Here is a 17454-nt window from a genome sequence, read left to right as displayed (position 1 = left end):
TCCATTGGATCTTGGGCTTTGTATTTTTAGCCCTTAAACAATTCATGTTCCATCTCTTTCCCCCTTGCAGGCTGAGAGATGCAGAAGGGCAGGGGCCGTGGAGGTTTTATTCACCACTGTGTATTATTACTAGCCTTTTCACTCTAAACCAGGTGGAAGGTCAAGTCCTTTTTTTTTTTTTCCAAACTGTATCCAGCTTTATTAAAGATACTTTTCATAAACAATCATGGTATTTCAGGCAGGACATGGGCAGACAATCGTTAACAGTATACAACAACTTTCAAACTCCCTTTTGCAATGGACTACCAAAATCAGAAAGCCACTATAAAACCCCATGAAGTCTTCATGTGATGCTCTGAACAGGGAAAGTTTAGAGTGAGGGTTGACGTTTCACATTTAGTAGGTTGTTTAACAACTTTTCACAAGCCGACCCTGACTTTCAGGAAATGGAAATGAAAATGGCAGAAGTATCAATCTGAAGATCCACAGTCTAAAAAAGGAACCGCTCCTCTTTTGAGGGACGCCATCTCAGTGGTCACACTGGAAAGTCCAGATTGCCTGACATACTGGTAACCAATTTTGAGGTGTCAGGTTCCAACAGGTCTCTGGGTTGAAGGGAGTCAAGTCTAGGCTGAAGGTGGAGAGGGAGAAGAGGACATAAAAACTAATTTTCGTTTCTCCACACCACGAGGCGTTTGTGCCAAGGTGGCTACTGTGTGTCAACATCAAGGAACCCCTCCTTCCTGGGAACCAAGAGGAAGTCTCTCAAAACCAGACGGGAAAGGTGTTTTTTCCCATGTCAATCCAGCTTCAGAAACAATCTATTAGTGACATGTGCTCTTCCCCCAAAAAACAACAATGAAGTGTTCTGTATGCTAACAACATAGCTTAAAAAAAAAAAAAAAAGTAAAACAAAACTCTGCATTTTTATAAAACTTGATAAAAAATAGTATTTCAAACTGTACAGTCACCAGAAGTACACAGTTATCAAAAATGCACACTTCACTTGGCATCTCCAGCACCCTCAGCTTTCTGTGCCTGGTCTGTTTTGGCATCTCCGTTTTCTGCAGGGTTATTCCCATCCTCGCCAGCATCAGCTTTTCCCTTTTTCCCTTTGGGTACCTTCTCTCCCTTCTTTGCAGGGGCCTTTTTAGGCTTGGGCTCTGGCTTTGGAGGAGCAGGTTTAGCAGATACCCTTGCAGATCTTCTCTGTGGTTCATCCTTCACCTTGGTTTTATCTCCTTTAGCATCCCCTTCAGCCTTTCTCTTGGGCATGGTGGCAATGGCGGCGGGACGTAGGCGCTGGACACGGGGATGCAGTGGCGTGCGGCTTTGGCCAGTCCAGGGGTTGCTCTCGCCTCTCCTTCACACTGCTCGCCAAGTCCTTTTTTGAAGGCATGAATGAAATGAGTCAACTTTTTGGCCTCAGATAAAGTGTTTCCCCCGGTAAGCCTCGTGTTGTTGCTGCTGCTCTTGGCTTCCATGCGGCTGTGAGATCCTGAGCATTTCCCTAAAAGAGGTTTACAGTACAGCTGTTCCAGTCTTTTCCAACGTGTGTCTGGGGTACCTCCGTTGTCACAGCCTCACTAATCAGCTCTCTAATGGTATTTTTGAAGGTTATGGCTATGAAGTTTTGCTTTATTTAAAAAAAAAAATCAAAAAACTGAGTATTTTCACTGTGTATTGTATGAAGAAATTTACTACAGTTTGCCTTTGTACGTACATTTGATTCAAAATTTGCTTTTAGGTTTCTGATAATCATCAAGTACTATTCAACTATTAATATGAGTAATAGTTAAGAGCTAGGCTCTGGTTAAGTTAAAATTTTATTATTTTGCCCATTAACTATAGGACCTTGGGTAAGTCATTTAATTCTTCTAAACTTCAGTTTCCTTGTTTATTAAAAAAGAGATAATCGTACTTACGTTATAGCATTGTTTTGGGGACTATATGTGGTAATGTATGTAATGATCTTACCTAGTACCTGGCATACAATAATCTTTTATAGAATATGACTATTATTATTATTATTCATAACTAATTTTAGAAAGACAGCTTAGTGGAATCGGACACTAGGTAAAATGTCAGTAATCTTGAGGCCAAGTCCTAGTTCTTCCAGTCACAGCTGTTTGAAAGAAGAAATGTCAGATGACCTCTTCGAGACATAGTATCCTCATCTGTAAAAGGTAGCAATCAAAATTGGTCTCCTCTTCCTGGAGGCTTGTTTGAAGGATTAAATAAGACAAAAATGTAAACGCATTTTATAAACTATAAATCACTATATATTATGTATAAATTTTATACTTATTTTAAGCCATCAGCTTTTCCCTTACATTAAAAATAGGATGGCTGTGACTCAATATTAAAGAAAAGCAGGTATAGGGTTCAGATAGCTCAAAATTCAACTGGTTACAAAATGCAGAATAAAAATTTTGATGTTACCATCTGAGACTCAGTGAAATTGGGTCACATTCCATGTGCTTGGTTGTTCTGTTATTTAAAAAAAAAAAAAAGCCAGCAGGGCCATAAGAACTTTCAATATACTTGCAAATTGATTTTTCCAGAGCACACATTTCAGTGTCCTGGAATTCCAGGCAGTCTTCTTGGACTCATTTCCTAAATCCACTTATGAAAGGCAAATACCACCCTGGAGAGTAAAATGAGGCTTGCAGTCAAATCGTTGTTCTTTCCATCTGACACATTAAGTTTGCTTTATGCTGAAGCTATTTTCACATTCATATGAATTCTCCTAGTGAGTTTCTCTCTCCTTTGAGTGGTGTAGCAAGTGAGCCAAGCCAACTGCTTTACAGGGTGGATTATTTATCATTTTAAAGTCTCTTGTACATTTAGTGACCTAGTCATTTCTGTATTAATTCACTCTAAAGGACCCTGGAAGCACAGCACTGTCATATATTTTTTGGTGTCATTTATTCATAGATATTAGGTATATATTACTCTAGAAACATGGCTCAGCTGGTGTCGATAACCTTTTTGGTTCTCTCCCACCGAGAGTCTGCGTCTATTACTGAACAAGTTGCTAAACTTTTAGGGGCATACTAAAGCTGACTGAAGCCTCTTGTAGTTTTATTTCATTTATCAGAATTGCTTAAACACAGCAATTTAAGACTGCAAAATCATGCTTAGTGTTTTATTAATCTGCTGTATAGCCAAAGCAGTCTTGAGAAAGAAGAACAGAGCTAGAGTTATCATGCTCCCTGTCCAGACTATACTACAAAGCTACAGTAATCAAAACAGTATGGAACTGGCACAAAAACAGACACATGGATCAATGGAACAGAATAGAGAGCCCAGAAATAAACCCACACACTTATGCTCAGTTAATCTATGACAAAGCAGGCAAGAATATACAATGGGGAAAAGACAGTCTCTTCAATAAATGATGTTGGTAAAACTGGACAGCTACATGTAAAAGAATAATATTAGAACATTTTCTCACAACATATTAAAAAAAAACCCTAAAAATAGATTAAAGACCTAAAAGTAAGACTGGAAACCATAAAAGTCCTAGAAGAAAACATAGAATACTCTTTGACATAAATTGTAGCAATAGTTTTTTGGATCTGTCTCCTAAGGCAGAGGAAATAAAAGCAAAAATAAACAAATGGGACAGAGGAGTGGATAAAAAAGATGTGGTACATATATACAATGGAATATTACTCAGCCATTAAAAAATGAAATTCTGCCATTTTCAACAACATGGATGGACCTGGAGGGTATTATGCTTAGTGAAAGAAGTCAGAGAAAGACAATTACTCTGTTATTACTTATATGTAGAACCTAAAAAATACCCAAATGAATATAACAAAACAGAAATAGACTCACAGATATAGAGAACAAACCAGTGGTTAACCAGTGGGGAGAGGGAAGGCAGGAGGGGCAAGACATGGGTAGGGGATTAAGAGGTACAAACTACTATGTATAAAATAAATAAGCTACAAGGATATATTGTATAGCACAGGGAAATATAACCAATATTTTATAACAACGTTAAATGGAGTATAATCTATAAAAATTTTGAATCACTGTGTTGTACGTCTGAAACTAATATTATAAATCATCTACACCTCAATTAAAAAAATTTTGTGTATGTCTTTTACCAAATTCAGCTGTAAGACACGCATAATGGGTGGGTTCATTCTAGATATTGCCACACTGATGTCATCCTTAATTTTCTCATCCCTCACCCTTGTCATCTGACAAAAAGCAATTCATGTCGCTAACTCTCGATTCAGCCTACCTCTTACCATCCTTACTGCCCAAGTTAGCATCTTCAGTAGTTTAATAGGTTTTCTGCTCATCCATTATTGCCACCTCCAATTCATTCTGTGCCCTGCAACTAGAGTGTGTGACGATAACCTAAACTTTTAGTGAAAAGAGGCTTATGAGGCCTGGATATTCCGATTTTTCCTACCTCTCCAGACACAATGACAAAACCTTCTGCAAGCTATACTGACCTGTTCTCCTTTCTTGTTTCTTCCCAGTTCTGGCCTTTGCAGAACGCTAGAGCCTGTGCCTAGGAGGCTACCCCAAACACCATCAAATTTCCTCCCCTTCATCCAGATGAATCCTGTTCATCCTTTAAAACTAAGCTCAAGCATCATTTTCTTAAGGAAACCTTCCCTGTCACCCTCAGACCAGGTCAAATCTCCCATTAACAGGGTTGAGTGTGTGGGCTCCAGAGGCAGCCTGTTAGGGTTTGTATCCTGTTTCCGCCACTTTTTATTTAGGTGACCTTGGGCAATTTGGGGCCTGTGAAATGAGGATGATAAAGGCACCGATCCAAGTGAATTAAATGAAGAGTACACCTGAAACACTGGAAGAGTATGTATGGATAGCAAATACTGTTATTTCCAGAGCACTGTGCAGTTCTTAGGAACTTTCTCAATGCCTTAAATACTGAAGTGACTACCATTAAATCTCCAAAATGTAAGGTCAGCGAGGGCCAGTACCTCCCTAGTGTTGTTTACCGATGATTTCCCAGTGCCTAGGCAGAAAGCGTCACAGAGAGGAAGTGAAATAAATCTTTAAGTGAATAAATAAAGAATAAGTTGTTTTTGGAGGTGGAGGGATTAAGAATTTCTTTGGGCCTTAGTTACAGTTACTTTGCATACAAAATTTGGGGCAGTGAGACTCTGTGATTTCTCAGTTCCTTACAGCAGCACTCCAAGTACCAGGATTCTGGTAACTAGGGAACAGCAGATGAGTGAAAGTGGAAACTGGGATCTGTTTGCTCTTTGTTACTTGGGGCTTGGAGAACTGTTGGTGAGCGGCCCCAAAGGACTCATCCTGCTTTATCTCACAGACTTACCCAGAGCTTTTTAAAGCTCTATCTGCTGTTTCACCCCAAATGGGCTTTTGAATTGTAGCTACATAGAAAGAAACAGCACAAAATTCAGAAAACAGTGTTAAAGGAAAATATCCTTCTCCATGAAGAAAAGTTCAGACCACCTTAAACAAAGCTCACTAAACATTTTAACTTAGAAAACATAGTGCCGTTAACCTCCTATTTAATTTGCTTTGGTTTATACAAAATACATGAAGTAGTATATAGGGATTTTGCTCATTTCATTTAAGCTGGGCAACCACTGTATTTCAACCAAAATTATATTCTTAGATGCTGTTGTGGTAAAATGGTGAAAAGCTGGTCAATACAAATCTCCAAATACATTTGTATGAACTGTTTGTTGCCAAATAGTCTTCCTGTTAGAGTGAATAATGCTACTGCACTTCATACTGAGCCTTCGCTCTTAAGAGGAGACTCAAGATCACTATTTACATTTGCTTCTGCAACCATCATTTATATTTAAATTCCTAATTTGTGAAGAGAAGGTTTATGGACTGTGAGCTAGAGGCCATGGTTTTCGTGTGCAGATAGATGTACGTGTACATGAACATGAAAATGACCACCAACTGCTTGTTGGATATTCAAAGCTGCAATTCAGTGAAAAAGAGAGGAAGGGGGTGGCGGGGGGATGGAAACACTTATTTGGTGAAATTAGAAGTTTCACAGGAAGTTACGTCTTAACTGTTGTTGATAAGAGCACACTTACCACTTTGACTGACCATTTACTGTTATGAGTGACTCTTCTTTTCCACATGCCGGATTTCTTTCTTCATCTTCATCTTATAACCTTCTCCCTGCTTTAAAAGGGATGTACACGTTAAGATTTCATGGTGAAAGGGTTTTCGTTAAAAAGCAGTTTCCATTCTGGTCCCTTGAGGCTGGATTAGGACAAGCGAAACACAGTTTCAAGTACTCTGTCACTTCACATCCCCAAATATAATCTATTTGCCTCAACCACACAGCTCAGCAGCATCAGGGCGAGCGAGAGAGCACCGTCAGAAGGAATACGTTACTGTACTTCACAATAATTCAGTAGGTTAGTGATCAGTCAAACAACTGGACAGCCTGTCCAGTTCCTGTAAAACTAGAAGAAATCATCACTAAAACTCTCAAGGCACTCAAACCCCAATTATAAAAATATTAGTAAGTTATAATTTATGCCTTTTTAAGCCAGCAGAATGTTAAATAATCTGTTGTAATGAGACTGAAGTTTCTCAGTAAAGCACTAATCATGAACTAAAGACCATGGAAATGCTGTTGAGCTGAGAGACTTTTTCTTTTTTAATTTGTGGAATTACCAAGCCCATCCTCTTACTCCAGACCAAGCAGGCATCCCTTTTCTATAAAATAAGACCTGTCTTCACCAAGCACCAAGGACACACTTCTCTGAGAGCAAAGTGGTTGCACAAATAAATACTCAGCTTTTACCCTATTTATAATGGAAAACACAGTAGCCTTTCCAATTTTCTGATTTACTCCTTCTGAGAAATTTTCAGTTTACTTTTTTCTTATGTAAACACGGGCTATTGAAGATTCTGTTTTTTAAATGAAAAGGGTAAAGGTCTGAGAAAGGGAAAGAAATGAAAAATAGCCAGAGATGTTTTCTCTGGGAGCTAGAGATTCACTTGCTGAGTTACACTGCTCAGTGATGACTTTAGTTCTTTAACTGGCACATTGGAAATGGGCTGTTATTAACCCAAAAAGGAGAATCCTCCTCAGGTTAAGATGGGGGAATTCATATTTCCCTGTAGAATGTACTGGAAAGATAGATTAGATGTAAGGATTTTGAGACGAGCTTTTTGTTGTTCTAACTTTTAATTAAACCCTGTGCATTTGCTGGAAACAAGTGCTCTCTATCTGGGTCCCAAGTAGGCACTGGGCTGCAGGTAAAGCACTGGGCAGGGGTGGGGCATGGCTGAGGGGTTTGGTGGTGGTAGAGGGTTTTTAATTTTGTCTCCCATTCTCGAACCGGCATGTTCCAACCTCCATAAGTGAAATGATCTCTGTGAAAACTCTGAAGATAGTAAGAGTATATACTGTTAAGGAATGTTAGGAAGGAAAATGTTTTTCTTTGACCCCGATCAAATGCACAAGACGTCAAAAGCAGCAAATGCTTCAAGCTGCCACACTGCAGATGCCAGCCTGTTAGCAGCCTATTCTAGAGAGTTCACAAAGCATTTATTCTCTACTTTCTTTTTGAAAGTCCCTCTCCATTACCACGTCATCATATTTTCTCTCTTGTGGGATAACAACTCGTCTTAGTACTTTCCGAGTGATCTGTAGGAAGCAATAGTGAAAAGGAGAGATTTTCCTGTTTTCTATTTTAAGAGGTGACACTACAGCAAACAAATAGTAGAAAATCTAAACCCCAAGAGAAGCATGAAACCCCAGTGATGATTACTTTTCTGGTGATGAGGTTGCCTTCTTCATCAGTAAACTGTTCTTCTGTGACAGATTCACCAGGAATGTTTTTTGCTTCCTCTCCCTAAAGGATGTGGCATAGAGATTAGCAACATACTAGATGGACAGATCTCCACATCACTCCATACACCACACACATGCTCTGTGGAATTTTAGAAAAAGAAAGTATAAACTCTACTTGCAATTCCAGGGCAAGGGGAAAAGGCTGACTCCATGGATGGTTATTTAGCAGTCAACAACATTCAAAGCATTAAATAAACCTCAAGTATGTACAAGAATAATGGTTAGCAACAAACTCCGAGAAGGAAGAATTTGAACGTATGTAATCACAGAATACAGTTATACATAGACAGACAAACAAAAAGGTTTCATTTGTTGAAAAAAGATTTAGCTAACGATTAGAGCTCTAATTAGATCATTTCACTTTGAATAATGTTTCTTCATTAGTCCTACGAAATCTCTCATTTTGGTGGATTTCCTTTTGTCTGATTTGAATTGAGGTAGCACCTTAGTTGGGGTGTTAATCACCCTTTGTTAGTTTGTTAAATTTAAAAATTCCTTTACCAAAGGCAATATTTTTTTCAAATACTATGAGAAAAGTTCAGAGTACAGAGAAAACCTTATTTCTTTTTTTCAGACTGAGCCTTTCATAAGTTGTAAATGAGGATAATTAACGTCTGATGAAGTACATAGTTTCAGAATATTATCAAGTGAATGAGTCTTATGTGATGACGGATTAATTACTAAAGGAATGTAAGACGACAGCCTTTCAGTTAGTGACTGCTATCTGATTTAGAAGGGGAAACTGTCAAGGATCTTCCTCTGGTGAGTTAACAAAAAAATGGGATAAATTCTTAACTTGCCAAGGTGGCATCATATTTTCCTGCTAATAGGCAGGTCAGTAGATTTAGATGGCTCCTTAATGTCTATTAGCTCTATGATTGTAGGATAAGAAAAACCACTCAGAGAGCAGACATAGGGCTGTATTTGTAACACATTACCTTCTTCACTGGTGTCAACTTTGGGTCAGTCTCACTTACAGTTTTGGGGAACAAGGACAAACATCTTAAGTGCAGACCCATTCTAGAGACCTACTGACTTGTTAGTCATACTCCTTTTGTTGAAGAGGTGACCTGTACAGTGCTATACTACTGTGTACTGTAGTTATTGTACACCTGTAGGTTTTTTAGGAAAAATGGCAAATCACAAAGAAGACAGCTGCATTTCTGGGACAGCCAGGATTCTAACCCTTTCAGTGTTATTGTCATGGGAAAGGTAGTAGCTCTGTTAATTTTGTCAGTGCCAGCCAATGGTGAGAAAATTCTATGACTGTTTTATGTCACAACCAGTAGAAAGGCAGTTGTGGTTTAAAATAACAGAGTAGAGACTGAAACACTACCTTGTTTTGCTAACAAAATTCTGTTTTTATTCTTTTTTCTTTCTACAAAGTGACTTTGTATTCTTACAGATTGTGGGCTCATAGGTCATGGGTGGGATATTTGACTCATTTTACCTCACTGTGGTATAAAGATGAGATGAAAATAAAACACGATGTTTCTTGCTGCTCATGCTTGCTTCAGGGTTCACCTTGAACCTTGCTTATGATTAGTTTCAATTAGCACAGTTAAGTGAGGGAAGGAAATTGGAAAAGTGTAGAGGTCTCCTGCCTGAATGCACTAAAATCTGCAACAAGTTCTTATGGGAGTGTTATTTATGTTTCCTATGGTTGATTTCATATATCTGGAAAAAAAACAATTTCATTTTATTTTACAAGTAAAGGCTTAAAGACAGCAGAAAAGCCAAAAAAAGGCTCATGAAAAGTTTCACTATAGTTCAAACATGTATAAGTGAGATATGTTTGAACTAACTCTTGCACATGTCTAGCTCTTTGAGTGTTAAGACAATTCCAGGATCCCAGGAAAATCCATTTAGCATACTATTATGTATGTTATAAATTGACCCTTTGGTGGGGAAAGATGCCAATTAATTTGCAGACAGTCTCCGAAATGTGAAGTAGGTATTTTTATAAGCATAGCGAATACATTTAAGTACATTGATTTATATTAATAGCCTTAGAAAAAAGCAAAGCCCTAGTTATAAATAACAAGCCATATAGGTTGTTGAGATCTGCTGTGGTATGTGGGCATTTTCATTATTTCCTACTGAAAATTCATACTGCCTATGTATAATTAAAGGTGAAGATACTTCTCTTAGTCTTAAATGGGCACTAACTATAGTCAACTAGTGCTTTACATAAGGTCAAAATAAGTATATGATTATGTAGAAGCTCACTAAACTGAGGGAGTGGATTAGATAGTAGTTGACTGGATAGAGAGGAAAGTTAGTAAGGAGTCACAAAATACATTAAAAAAAATTTCATCCATCTTTAATTCTGTCAGGTACATTGGAGATCAGGTGTTACCAAGGAGAGGTCTTTAGGGCCTCTCTTTAATGAGAGAAAATAATCTCTAATTAGTTTCTGAGGTTCTTGCAAACCTTTGTACTTTTTTTTCTTTTTGCGGTACGCGGGCCTCTCACTGTTGTGGCCTCCCCCGTTGCGGAGCACAGGCTCCGGATGCGCAGGCCCAGCGGCCATGGCTCACGGGCCCAGCCGCTCCGCGGCATATGGGATCCTCCCAGACCGGGGCACGAACCCGTATCCCCTGCATCGGCAGGCGGACTCTCAACCACTGCGCCACCAGGGAGGCCCTGTACTTTTAAGTAAATAAAATTTCCCCGCTAGTTTTGGTGATGGCATTATTTTTGGCAACACCTACCCGCACTTTTTTCTTTCCTATTTCAAAGGAAAATTACAGCACATATGGTGTCACAGTATCATTCCTGGTGGCCACCTTTGTGAAGACTACTGTACTTTCCTTTGGACCCCTGCTGGAAACATTGAATTTTATCATTTTTATTCCTCTCTCCTTCTTGAATAAAATGAAAAAATAACAACATGAAATGTACCAATTTGCTTCGATGTACACAACATTAAAACTTGAACTTTCAAGAAAATGAGATGAGAGAAACTATATATGTAAACTTAGCAAATTACTAAGCAATATGTATTCTGAGAAACCCACTTGCTAGGGATGTATGTGTATATGTATATAGCACATGTATATTCTATATACACATACATATTGGTATATGTATATAAAACGATCTGAAGCTTGTGAACAATGGTTACCTTGTTCCTTTGTTCCAGAACAATGGTTATCTGAAGCTTGTGAACAATGGGAAGTGGAATGGATAGATTGAACTTTTTGTACTTTTGAGTTGTTTGATGGGGGGAAACATACACATAAACCCTTATTTTGAAAGTCAGTAAAAAAAGCTCAAAAGTAGAAATAAAAATATAGTTGAACTATATAGTAAAAATTCAGTTATTTGAATCTAATCAAACTTCACAATGGTTTGAGTTGGTTTAAAGTTTTTACCTTTGTAATCACTGCATTTGCTAAGCAAATAATGTAAACAAGCTCATAGGGACTGGTCAATTTAAACTGCTTCCAAGCATTTGAAACCACTGTGATACTATCATATTATATAGAAATAAATGAATATGCTTATAAAATTAAAAAATCCCAAAACAAATGGGAGAGTTTAACTTGACTCATTTCTTAAGGACTTGAAAATATTAAATGTAAAAATATAAAAACATAAAAAAGAATGAATCCACATGTGAAATTAAAGAGAAAAATCATAAAATTCTACTTTCACTCCATTTATTATACTAGTTGAATGGCTAAGAACACAGATTTGCCTAGACTTGTGATAATGGAATCCTGAATATATCTACTGCTTTCATTGACACTTCCTGGCCAAAGCTAGCTCTAGGAAGGACGGAACAACCACCAAATAGTTTTCTGCTCTAGGATTCTAAGTGCTAGGGGAATTACTGTGGCTGGTTCAGTCCAAGGTTGGACAGCCCCCATGAAGTAGGTCAAATTCCTAGCATTCTGGCCCCATCAAATAGTTTCCAGGAAAGATAGCTCAATGCTGCCTTCTTCCATGCCACCGGAAAAGTCTAAATGGCCAAGTGCCTAATTTAGTCTAGGAAAAGTTATTCCTTTTTAATTTGTTCTGGATGAGAAGGAATACAGTATTGTGGAAAGCGCAGGTAGAAGGCACTTCTCTAGAGGACCAGGGGTTAGGTTCTGGTCTCAGAACTGTTACCACCCAGCTGTGTGGTTCTGGGTAAATCAGTTCATCTCCGATCCTTGGTTTTCGTCATCTAGGAAAAGAAGTAATTTTAGTCTCAATGACTCCTTTAGGTCCTAACATTCTCATTTCATGTGTTTTGACAGAGATGGATCCCATGTCACATTTACCATGTAGTACTGCAGTCTCAAGCTCTTTTACATTAAAAAGGTACCAACATATGGAATAAGAGAAAAGGCAACAGAAATGTGATCTTTTTCAACTGCCCCCAAAATCTGAACAGAAGAATATTAACCAGAAAGATTTCTATGTATGTAATTTACAAAGTTTTTCTTATACCTATAGCTTCCAATTATAATTATAGCTATCCTTTAGCTTTTGGTTTCTCTGTCACATATGAAAGACATTTCTCAAAGCTTGTTTAAGTGATTCCATTATTTATACAATGCCCTCCCCACTTACAAAACCCGTTCTCTGATGATTCCACTCAGCCTCCCTAAAATTACACTGACTTCAAGAAGTGAAGATTTGAAGAGAACAGTCTCCTCTGTTTTATGAAGCCTATAACATCAGTGTATTTCAGTCTTTTAAACTTAAGCTCTTAATAAAAATGTCAATATATATAATTTTATGTTAAGCTTAAATATATATAAATAACTCATTCTAACAAAATTACTTAAAAGCTAACTTGCTAATGCATGTTCTAGAATTCTAGGAGACCAAAAGAAATAACCCTCATTGACTTAGGGAGGGGATTGATGTTTCTATTGTTTTGTTTTAGTATTCTCCAGAGTAAAACTTCTCTACGCTTTCTCCCACTGTCTGTGCAGGATTATGTTTATTTTCTTCTGTCATATATAGAGGAGTCAGCTTCTATACTGGGCAGCTATTATAAAGAAATGAGGTGAATTTGATGCAACATGAGTATGTCATATGTTAAGCATAAAAAGCAAGTTACAAGACAGTATGTCTGGTGTGCTTTTTCTAGATGTTTCACTTTAGTGTCTTCAAGAAGTAATATTTTAATCATGGGACTAGCAAAGCCTGAACAGAGTATGGCTTTAACGTGTTCAGAAAAACCAAATTAAAGATTTCTTCCCCCTAATCCCAGCAAGTGTGTGGGAGGTGGCTGATTATGAGGACTTCATAAATAGCAGGCCAAATGCTTGCATATATGCTAGATAACAGTAAGTAATTTGGATTGCCCATGTGGAATTTTCAAAGTGATTCATACTTTTTTTTCATGGCCCCTATTGAGCTTAAGGTTGATTTGTGGATAATTTAGGATTTAGAAAAGGACTTATTTTCTTCTCTAATGTTTCCAGAGTCTTAGGAAAACTATACTAGAGCAGATTTGGCAGATTTTCTTCTCTTCTTTCATCTGATCTACAAGAAAAGTACAAGCAGCAGGATTAAGAAGTTTTGGATACCTAAGCCAACTTCCCTACATCTCTGGTTTGGTGTCCTGACACTTTGGAAATGGGTGATAAGTTTGATAAATGGTTTTCAATAGATATTTCCTTTCCTTTCTTTCTCTTCAGAACTGCCAACCAAGGAGCCTCAAGTTACTTGGACCACATTCAAAGGACTGTGTATTGAAAATGGCTTCCTAGTTCTCTGCACTCAATTATTCTAACATCAAGAAAGATCTCTCTAAAGGCAGAGTAATGAAGACAAGCAGCAGACTGCAAGAAGCAGTCTATAGGACCTCCCATACATAAGGTCGGTGCTTCAAAAGGCCTTTGTGGGGGAAATCAAGATTTATTCATAGTATTCAACTGTGCTGTAACAGGGTAGAATTACATTTTTCACTTCCATTAAGAGTTGCTTCCTCTACTTAAAAATACAGCCTTAAAAAAAAATCCTGATTTTTTTGTATGTCAGTCAAGTTAAAAACCTATTTCAGAAGTTTTTGCTTGGTTTGCATTATGTCATATACATCCATGCCAGGCTATAACACTGAATTCTTAGTCACTGATTGATAATGAAGAACTGGTTTTCACTTAAAAACTGTTAAGTCTGAGAAGGGAGCCTTTTAATTCTTTCATTCTCTTTCGTCTTTATCTTACCTCATACTTCATTACAGCCTCTGGGGTTTCAGTTGAACATTTCATTTGATATGAACTGTTCTCTCACCAAGGTAGAATCTTTGTTCACACATAGAACACTTCTCCAAGGAAAGCAGTATACAAATGCCAAGAATTCTCGGATAAAATTACAACTGCCACATGTCAAACACAGGCCTAGACAGAATACTCACTACCGTGCAACGTGAGTTTTTCCTTTCGGTAGTTGTTTTTATAAGTTTTCAAATATGCAAAGAAACATACAGAGCCATTTAGTTACCAAGCATGCTGAATTTTCCAAATCACAAGAAAGGTTCTAATAATACAGCATTGCCCCATACTGATCCGGCTTCGGGATACCTTTATAATCAAACGCCGGCGAATAACTCGGGTAGTGACTCTCCGTTCTTCCTCTGAGCTTGAATCACTCTCACTGCCTTTCAAGTCCTGAGTAAATGCATTTTTAGTAGAATTTTACCATCACATTTAAAATAAAAGACATTCTGAGAAGGGAAATCAAGAAAGAACTTTTTACTTTCTGGTTCCCCGCACTTGAGGAAAATCATGATGTATATTTGCGGAAATCTTAAAAAAAATTTAAGTGGAAGAAAGTGTTGAGCAGAATTCTAAATGAAATTACTCTGTATGTGTATGTATATATGTGTATATAAATATATATAAAGTATACATAAATAATATATATTTAATTACCTTGATCTTTACCTGCATATGTATATGCATATATATACTTATGTGTATATATAAATGCAATGTATATGTAAATGCATAAGTATATATATGCAGGTAAAGATCAAGATAATAAAATTGTAAATTATTAAAAATAACAGTGATGGAGACTTTGGCATCAGAAACTACATACATGCTACTAATGATTAGTTTGGGGAAAAAATATAGATTTAAAGCTAGTTTAAAAATAAATATTATACATTTGACATGAATGTATAACCTTACAGTTACAGGCCATCTTTCACTTGACCTACAGAAAGAGGCATAGTATTTCTGACTTATATGATATTTTGGTCAGATTTGACAACTTTATCAAAAGCTATTTTGAACTTTACGAAAAGTATACAATTTATATCAGCATAATTTGCCAGGAGATTTTTATCAGCATAATTCACACCTAATACATAATTGGAACTCAGTAGGAATTTATTCAAATGAATGAAGGAATGTAAAATATTTGAAAGCCTGAGGTCTTATTTTAAAGAACTAATATGAAATTAGAATAGAAACAACATTGCACAGACAAGAATATAGTACAGGTAAGAATACAGTAATTACACAAAATATTACTTTTTAGGAAATAAGGATAGGAATAAGGAAACACTACCAAGTGATAAACAGTTCATAAGTCAAAGGGAAAATTATCTTCAGCTTCTACTTAAATATCATGGTCAAGAGTATACACTGAATAGTTTTATTTCTAAATTTTAGTGGTGGAGTTCTGAAAACAATTCTAGTATTTTATTTTCTAAGTGTACTAGTTACCCCAAATCTGACAGTCCCAGAGATAGAAACTGTAGTTAATATGCATTGGAAAAATCAATGGCAGAATTGGTAAAAATAGGAAAAAAATAAGTAAAATTGTTACAGGAGGTGTAAGTGTTAGCAAAAATTATTAATGAAATGTTAGTCAAATAGATAATAAAGTAGGCCATTTTTCACCAAAGGTAAACTTACCAAATATTTTTAAATGTTATAGTAATATCAACCTTAACTTTGTAGGAAATTTCATCTGAACAAAATACCCTACTGAATAATATGGTATCAAAAGGAAATAGTTTTCAACTTTCTTACTCCTTGCAAAGATACTGGCTACTAAATTCCCCATTACTTTAAAATTTTTTTAGAAAAGGACCATAAATTCAGGACACTTAGAATGACCTAAATATTGGGAAAGGAGGCCCTACAATGGCTCAGAAAAGCAGAAAAAGGTAAGATGAATTCATATTGCAAAAGAATTACTAATCAGCATTTAGCAATTAATAGATTAGATGAGGCAGAAGAGAAAATTCAATCTGAATTATCCATAGCCAGAATCTTAGACTGGGGAAAGGTTTTTCACTTGAAACATTTAAAAGCAGAAGAACATATGTTAATGCAAACACTAATAACAAACCTAGATGTCAATTATAATCCTATCAAGAATCATCTGAGACCAGCCCCTCACATAAAGAAAAAGTGGCCATTTGGCTAATGTTTGTTTCCATTTTCTCCATGGAGTCTCTGCCAGTCTTAAGGTGAAGGGTAGAGAGAAGATGGTAGTAGAATCTTGATCAGGATTCCTTTTAGAGAATTCTCTACGCAATGGCACAGAGGGTAACTAGGAGACCAAATGGAATTTTCTCAGTACTCCTTGCCATGGGTTGCGGCATGTAAAGAGGTGGAAAGCAGCAGGATTTTTACCTTGTAACAGCAGGCAGTCATCCGTTTAAGAGCCGCACCCGGACTTTTGACCTGATTTTTCAGGGGACAAAAAGGGGGCTGTTTTCTGAGATCATACATCCAACGACCTAGTTGATTACTATTGTACTATGGTCTAGCCACAAAAAATACATCCTGGACATCTTCGAATTTCTTGTGAGGTCAGACTCTTATATTCCAGAAGCTTTAACTTCACTATGAATTGCTATGCTCCTGAAGCCTTTATGCATTGGAGGAGGACCAGTGACCAATGCTAAAGGCACAAACTCATTTATAAGAAATCTCGAAAAACATTTTCTAACAGTAATTATTTTCCATTACTGATGAATTCAGCTGCATTTCCATTCAGGGTTAAGACTTTCTTTTTCAAATCCTCTTTATGCCTTCTCCATGGTTCCCCAACGGGCAATATGTAGGCACATGTATACTGTCGAAATGCTTACTTACATATTTGAGAACTTCCCTATCGATTTTTAATAGGTTTTTGCACAATACATTTTCATAGCTAAAACATCACTAGGTTACTGCTCCCTCCTGATATTTTGCAAGCTCATTTTAAAAGGAAACATTCCATCCAAAGTCATATTGCTTAAACATGGTAAGAGTTAACTAAAAGGCAGAAAGCAATACTCAAAACAACACTTGTCAGGAAGGAAATGAAAGAAAGTCCTGAGGATTTTATTTCCTCTCACTTTCCCTCCTAACAAGCAGGAAAGTGATTAAAAAAAAATAGCCTGCAGGAGGGAAAAGGAAAGGATATGATTAGTTAATAAGCTGATAATTAGCTCCTGATTAGGAGTTTACTAAATTTTTCTAAACCTCAAATTAATCATGGGCTCATTATTTTACAAAAGACTTGTTTCTTTTTTTTTCTACCCAAAACACTGTAGAAGATCTTAAGTAAACTAGATGTTTTAGGGAAAACTTCAAGTACTACTATTCCAAAGATGTATAACTCTCAGTCTGTTTCTACTGCATAGTTCATGAAAA

The 17454-nt window shown here is 36.9% G+C and overlaps 1 protein-coding gene and 1 pseudogene across 2 annotated transcripts in view; both read right to left on the bottom strand.

The window, feature by feature from the left end:
* The window catches only part of ANK3 (ankyrin 3), a 337518-nt gene that overhangs the window by 9488 nt on the left and 310576 nt on the right, over positions 1-17454 (bottom strand). Inside the window, exon 44 of the mRNA XM_082643157.1 lies at positions 6072-6162. Coding sequence (XP_082499283.1) covers positions 6094-6162 — 69 coding nt within the window. The 3' untranslated portion in view covers positions 6072-6093. The remainder of the gene's footprint in view (positions 1-6071; positions 6163-17454) is intronic.
* Positions 169-1517, bottom strand: LOC309797052 (annotated as a pseudogene). The gene has a single exon. The product of its transcript is annotated as an uncharacterized misc_RNA (transcript).

The sequence above is a fragment of the Mesoplodon mirus genome (genome assembly GCF_964341445.2).
Source record: "Mesoplodon mirus genome assembly, chromosome: 2".
NCBI classification, from domain to species: Eukaryota; Metazoa; Chordata; class Mammalia; order Artiodactyla; family Ziphiidae; genus Mesoplodon; species Mesoplodon mirus.
The sequence above is the reverse complement of the archived record's forward strand: the minus strand, read 5'-3'. Positions and strand labels throughout refer to the sequence as shown.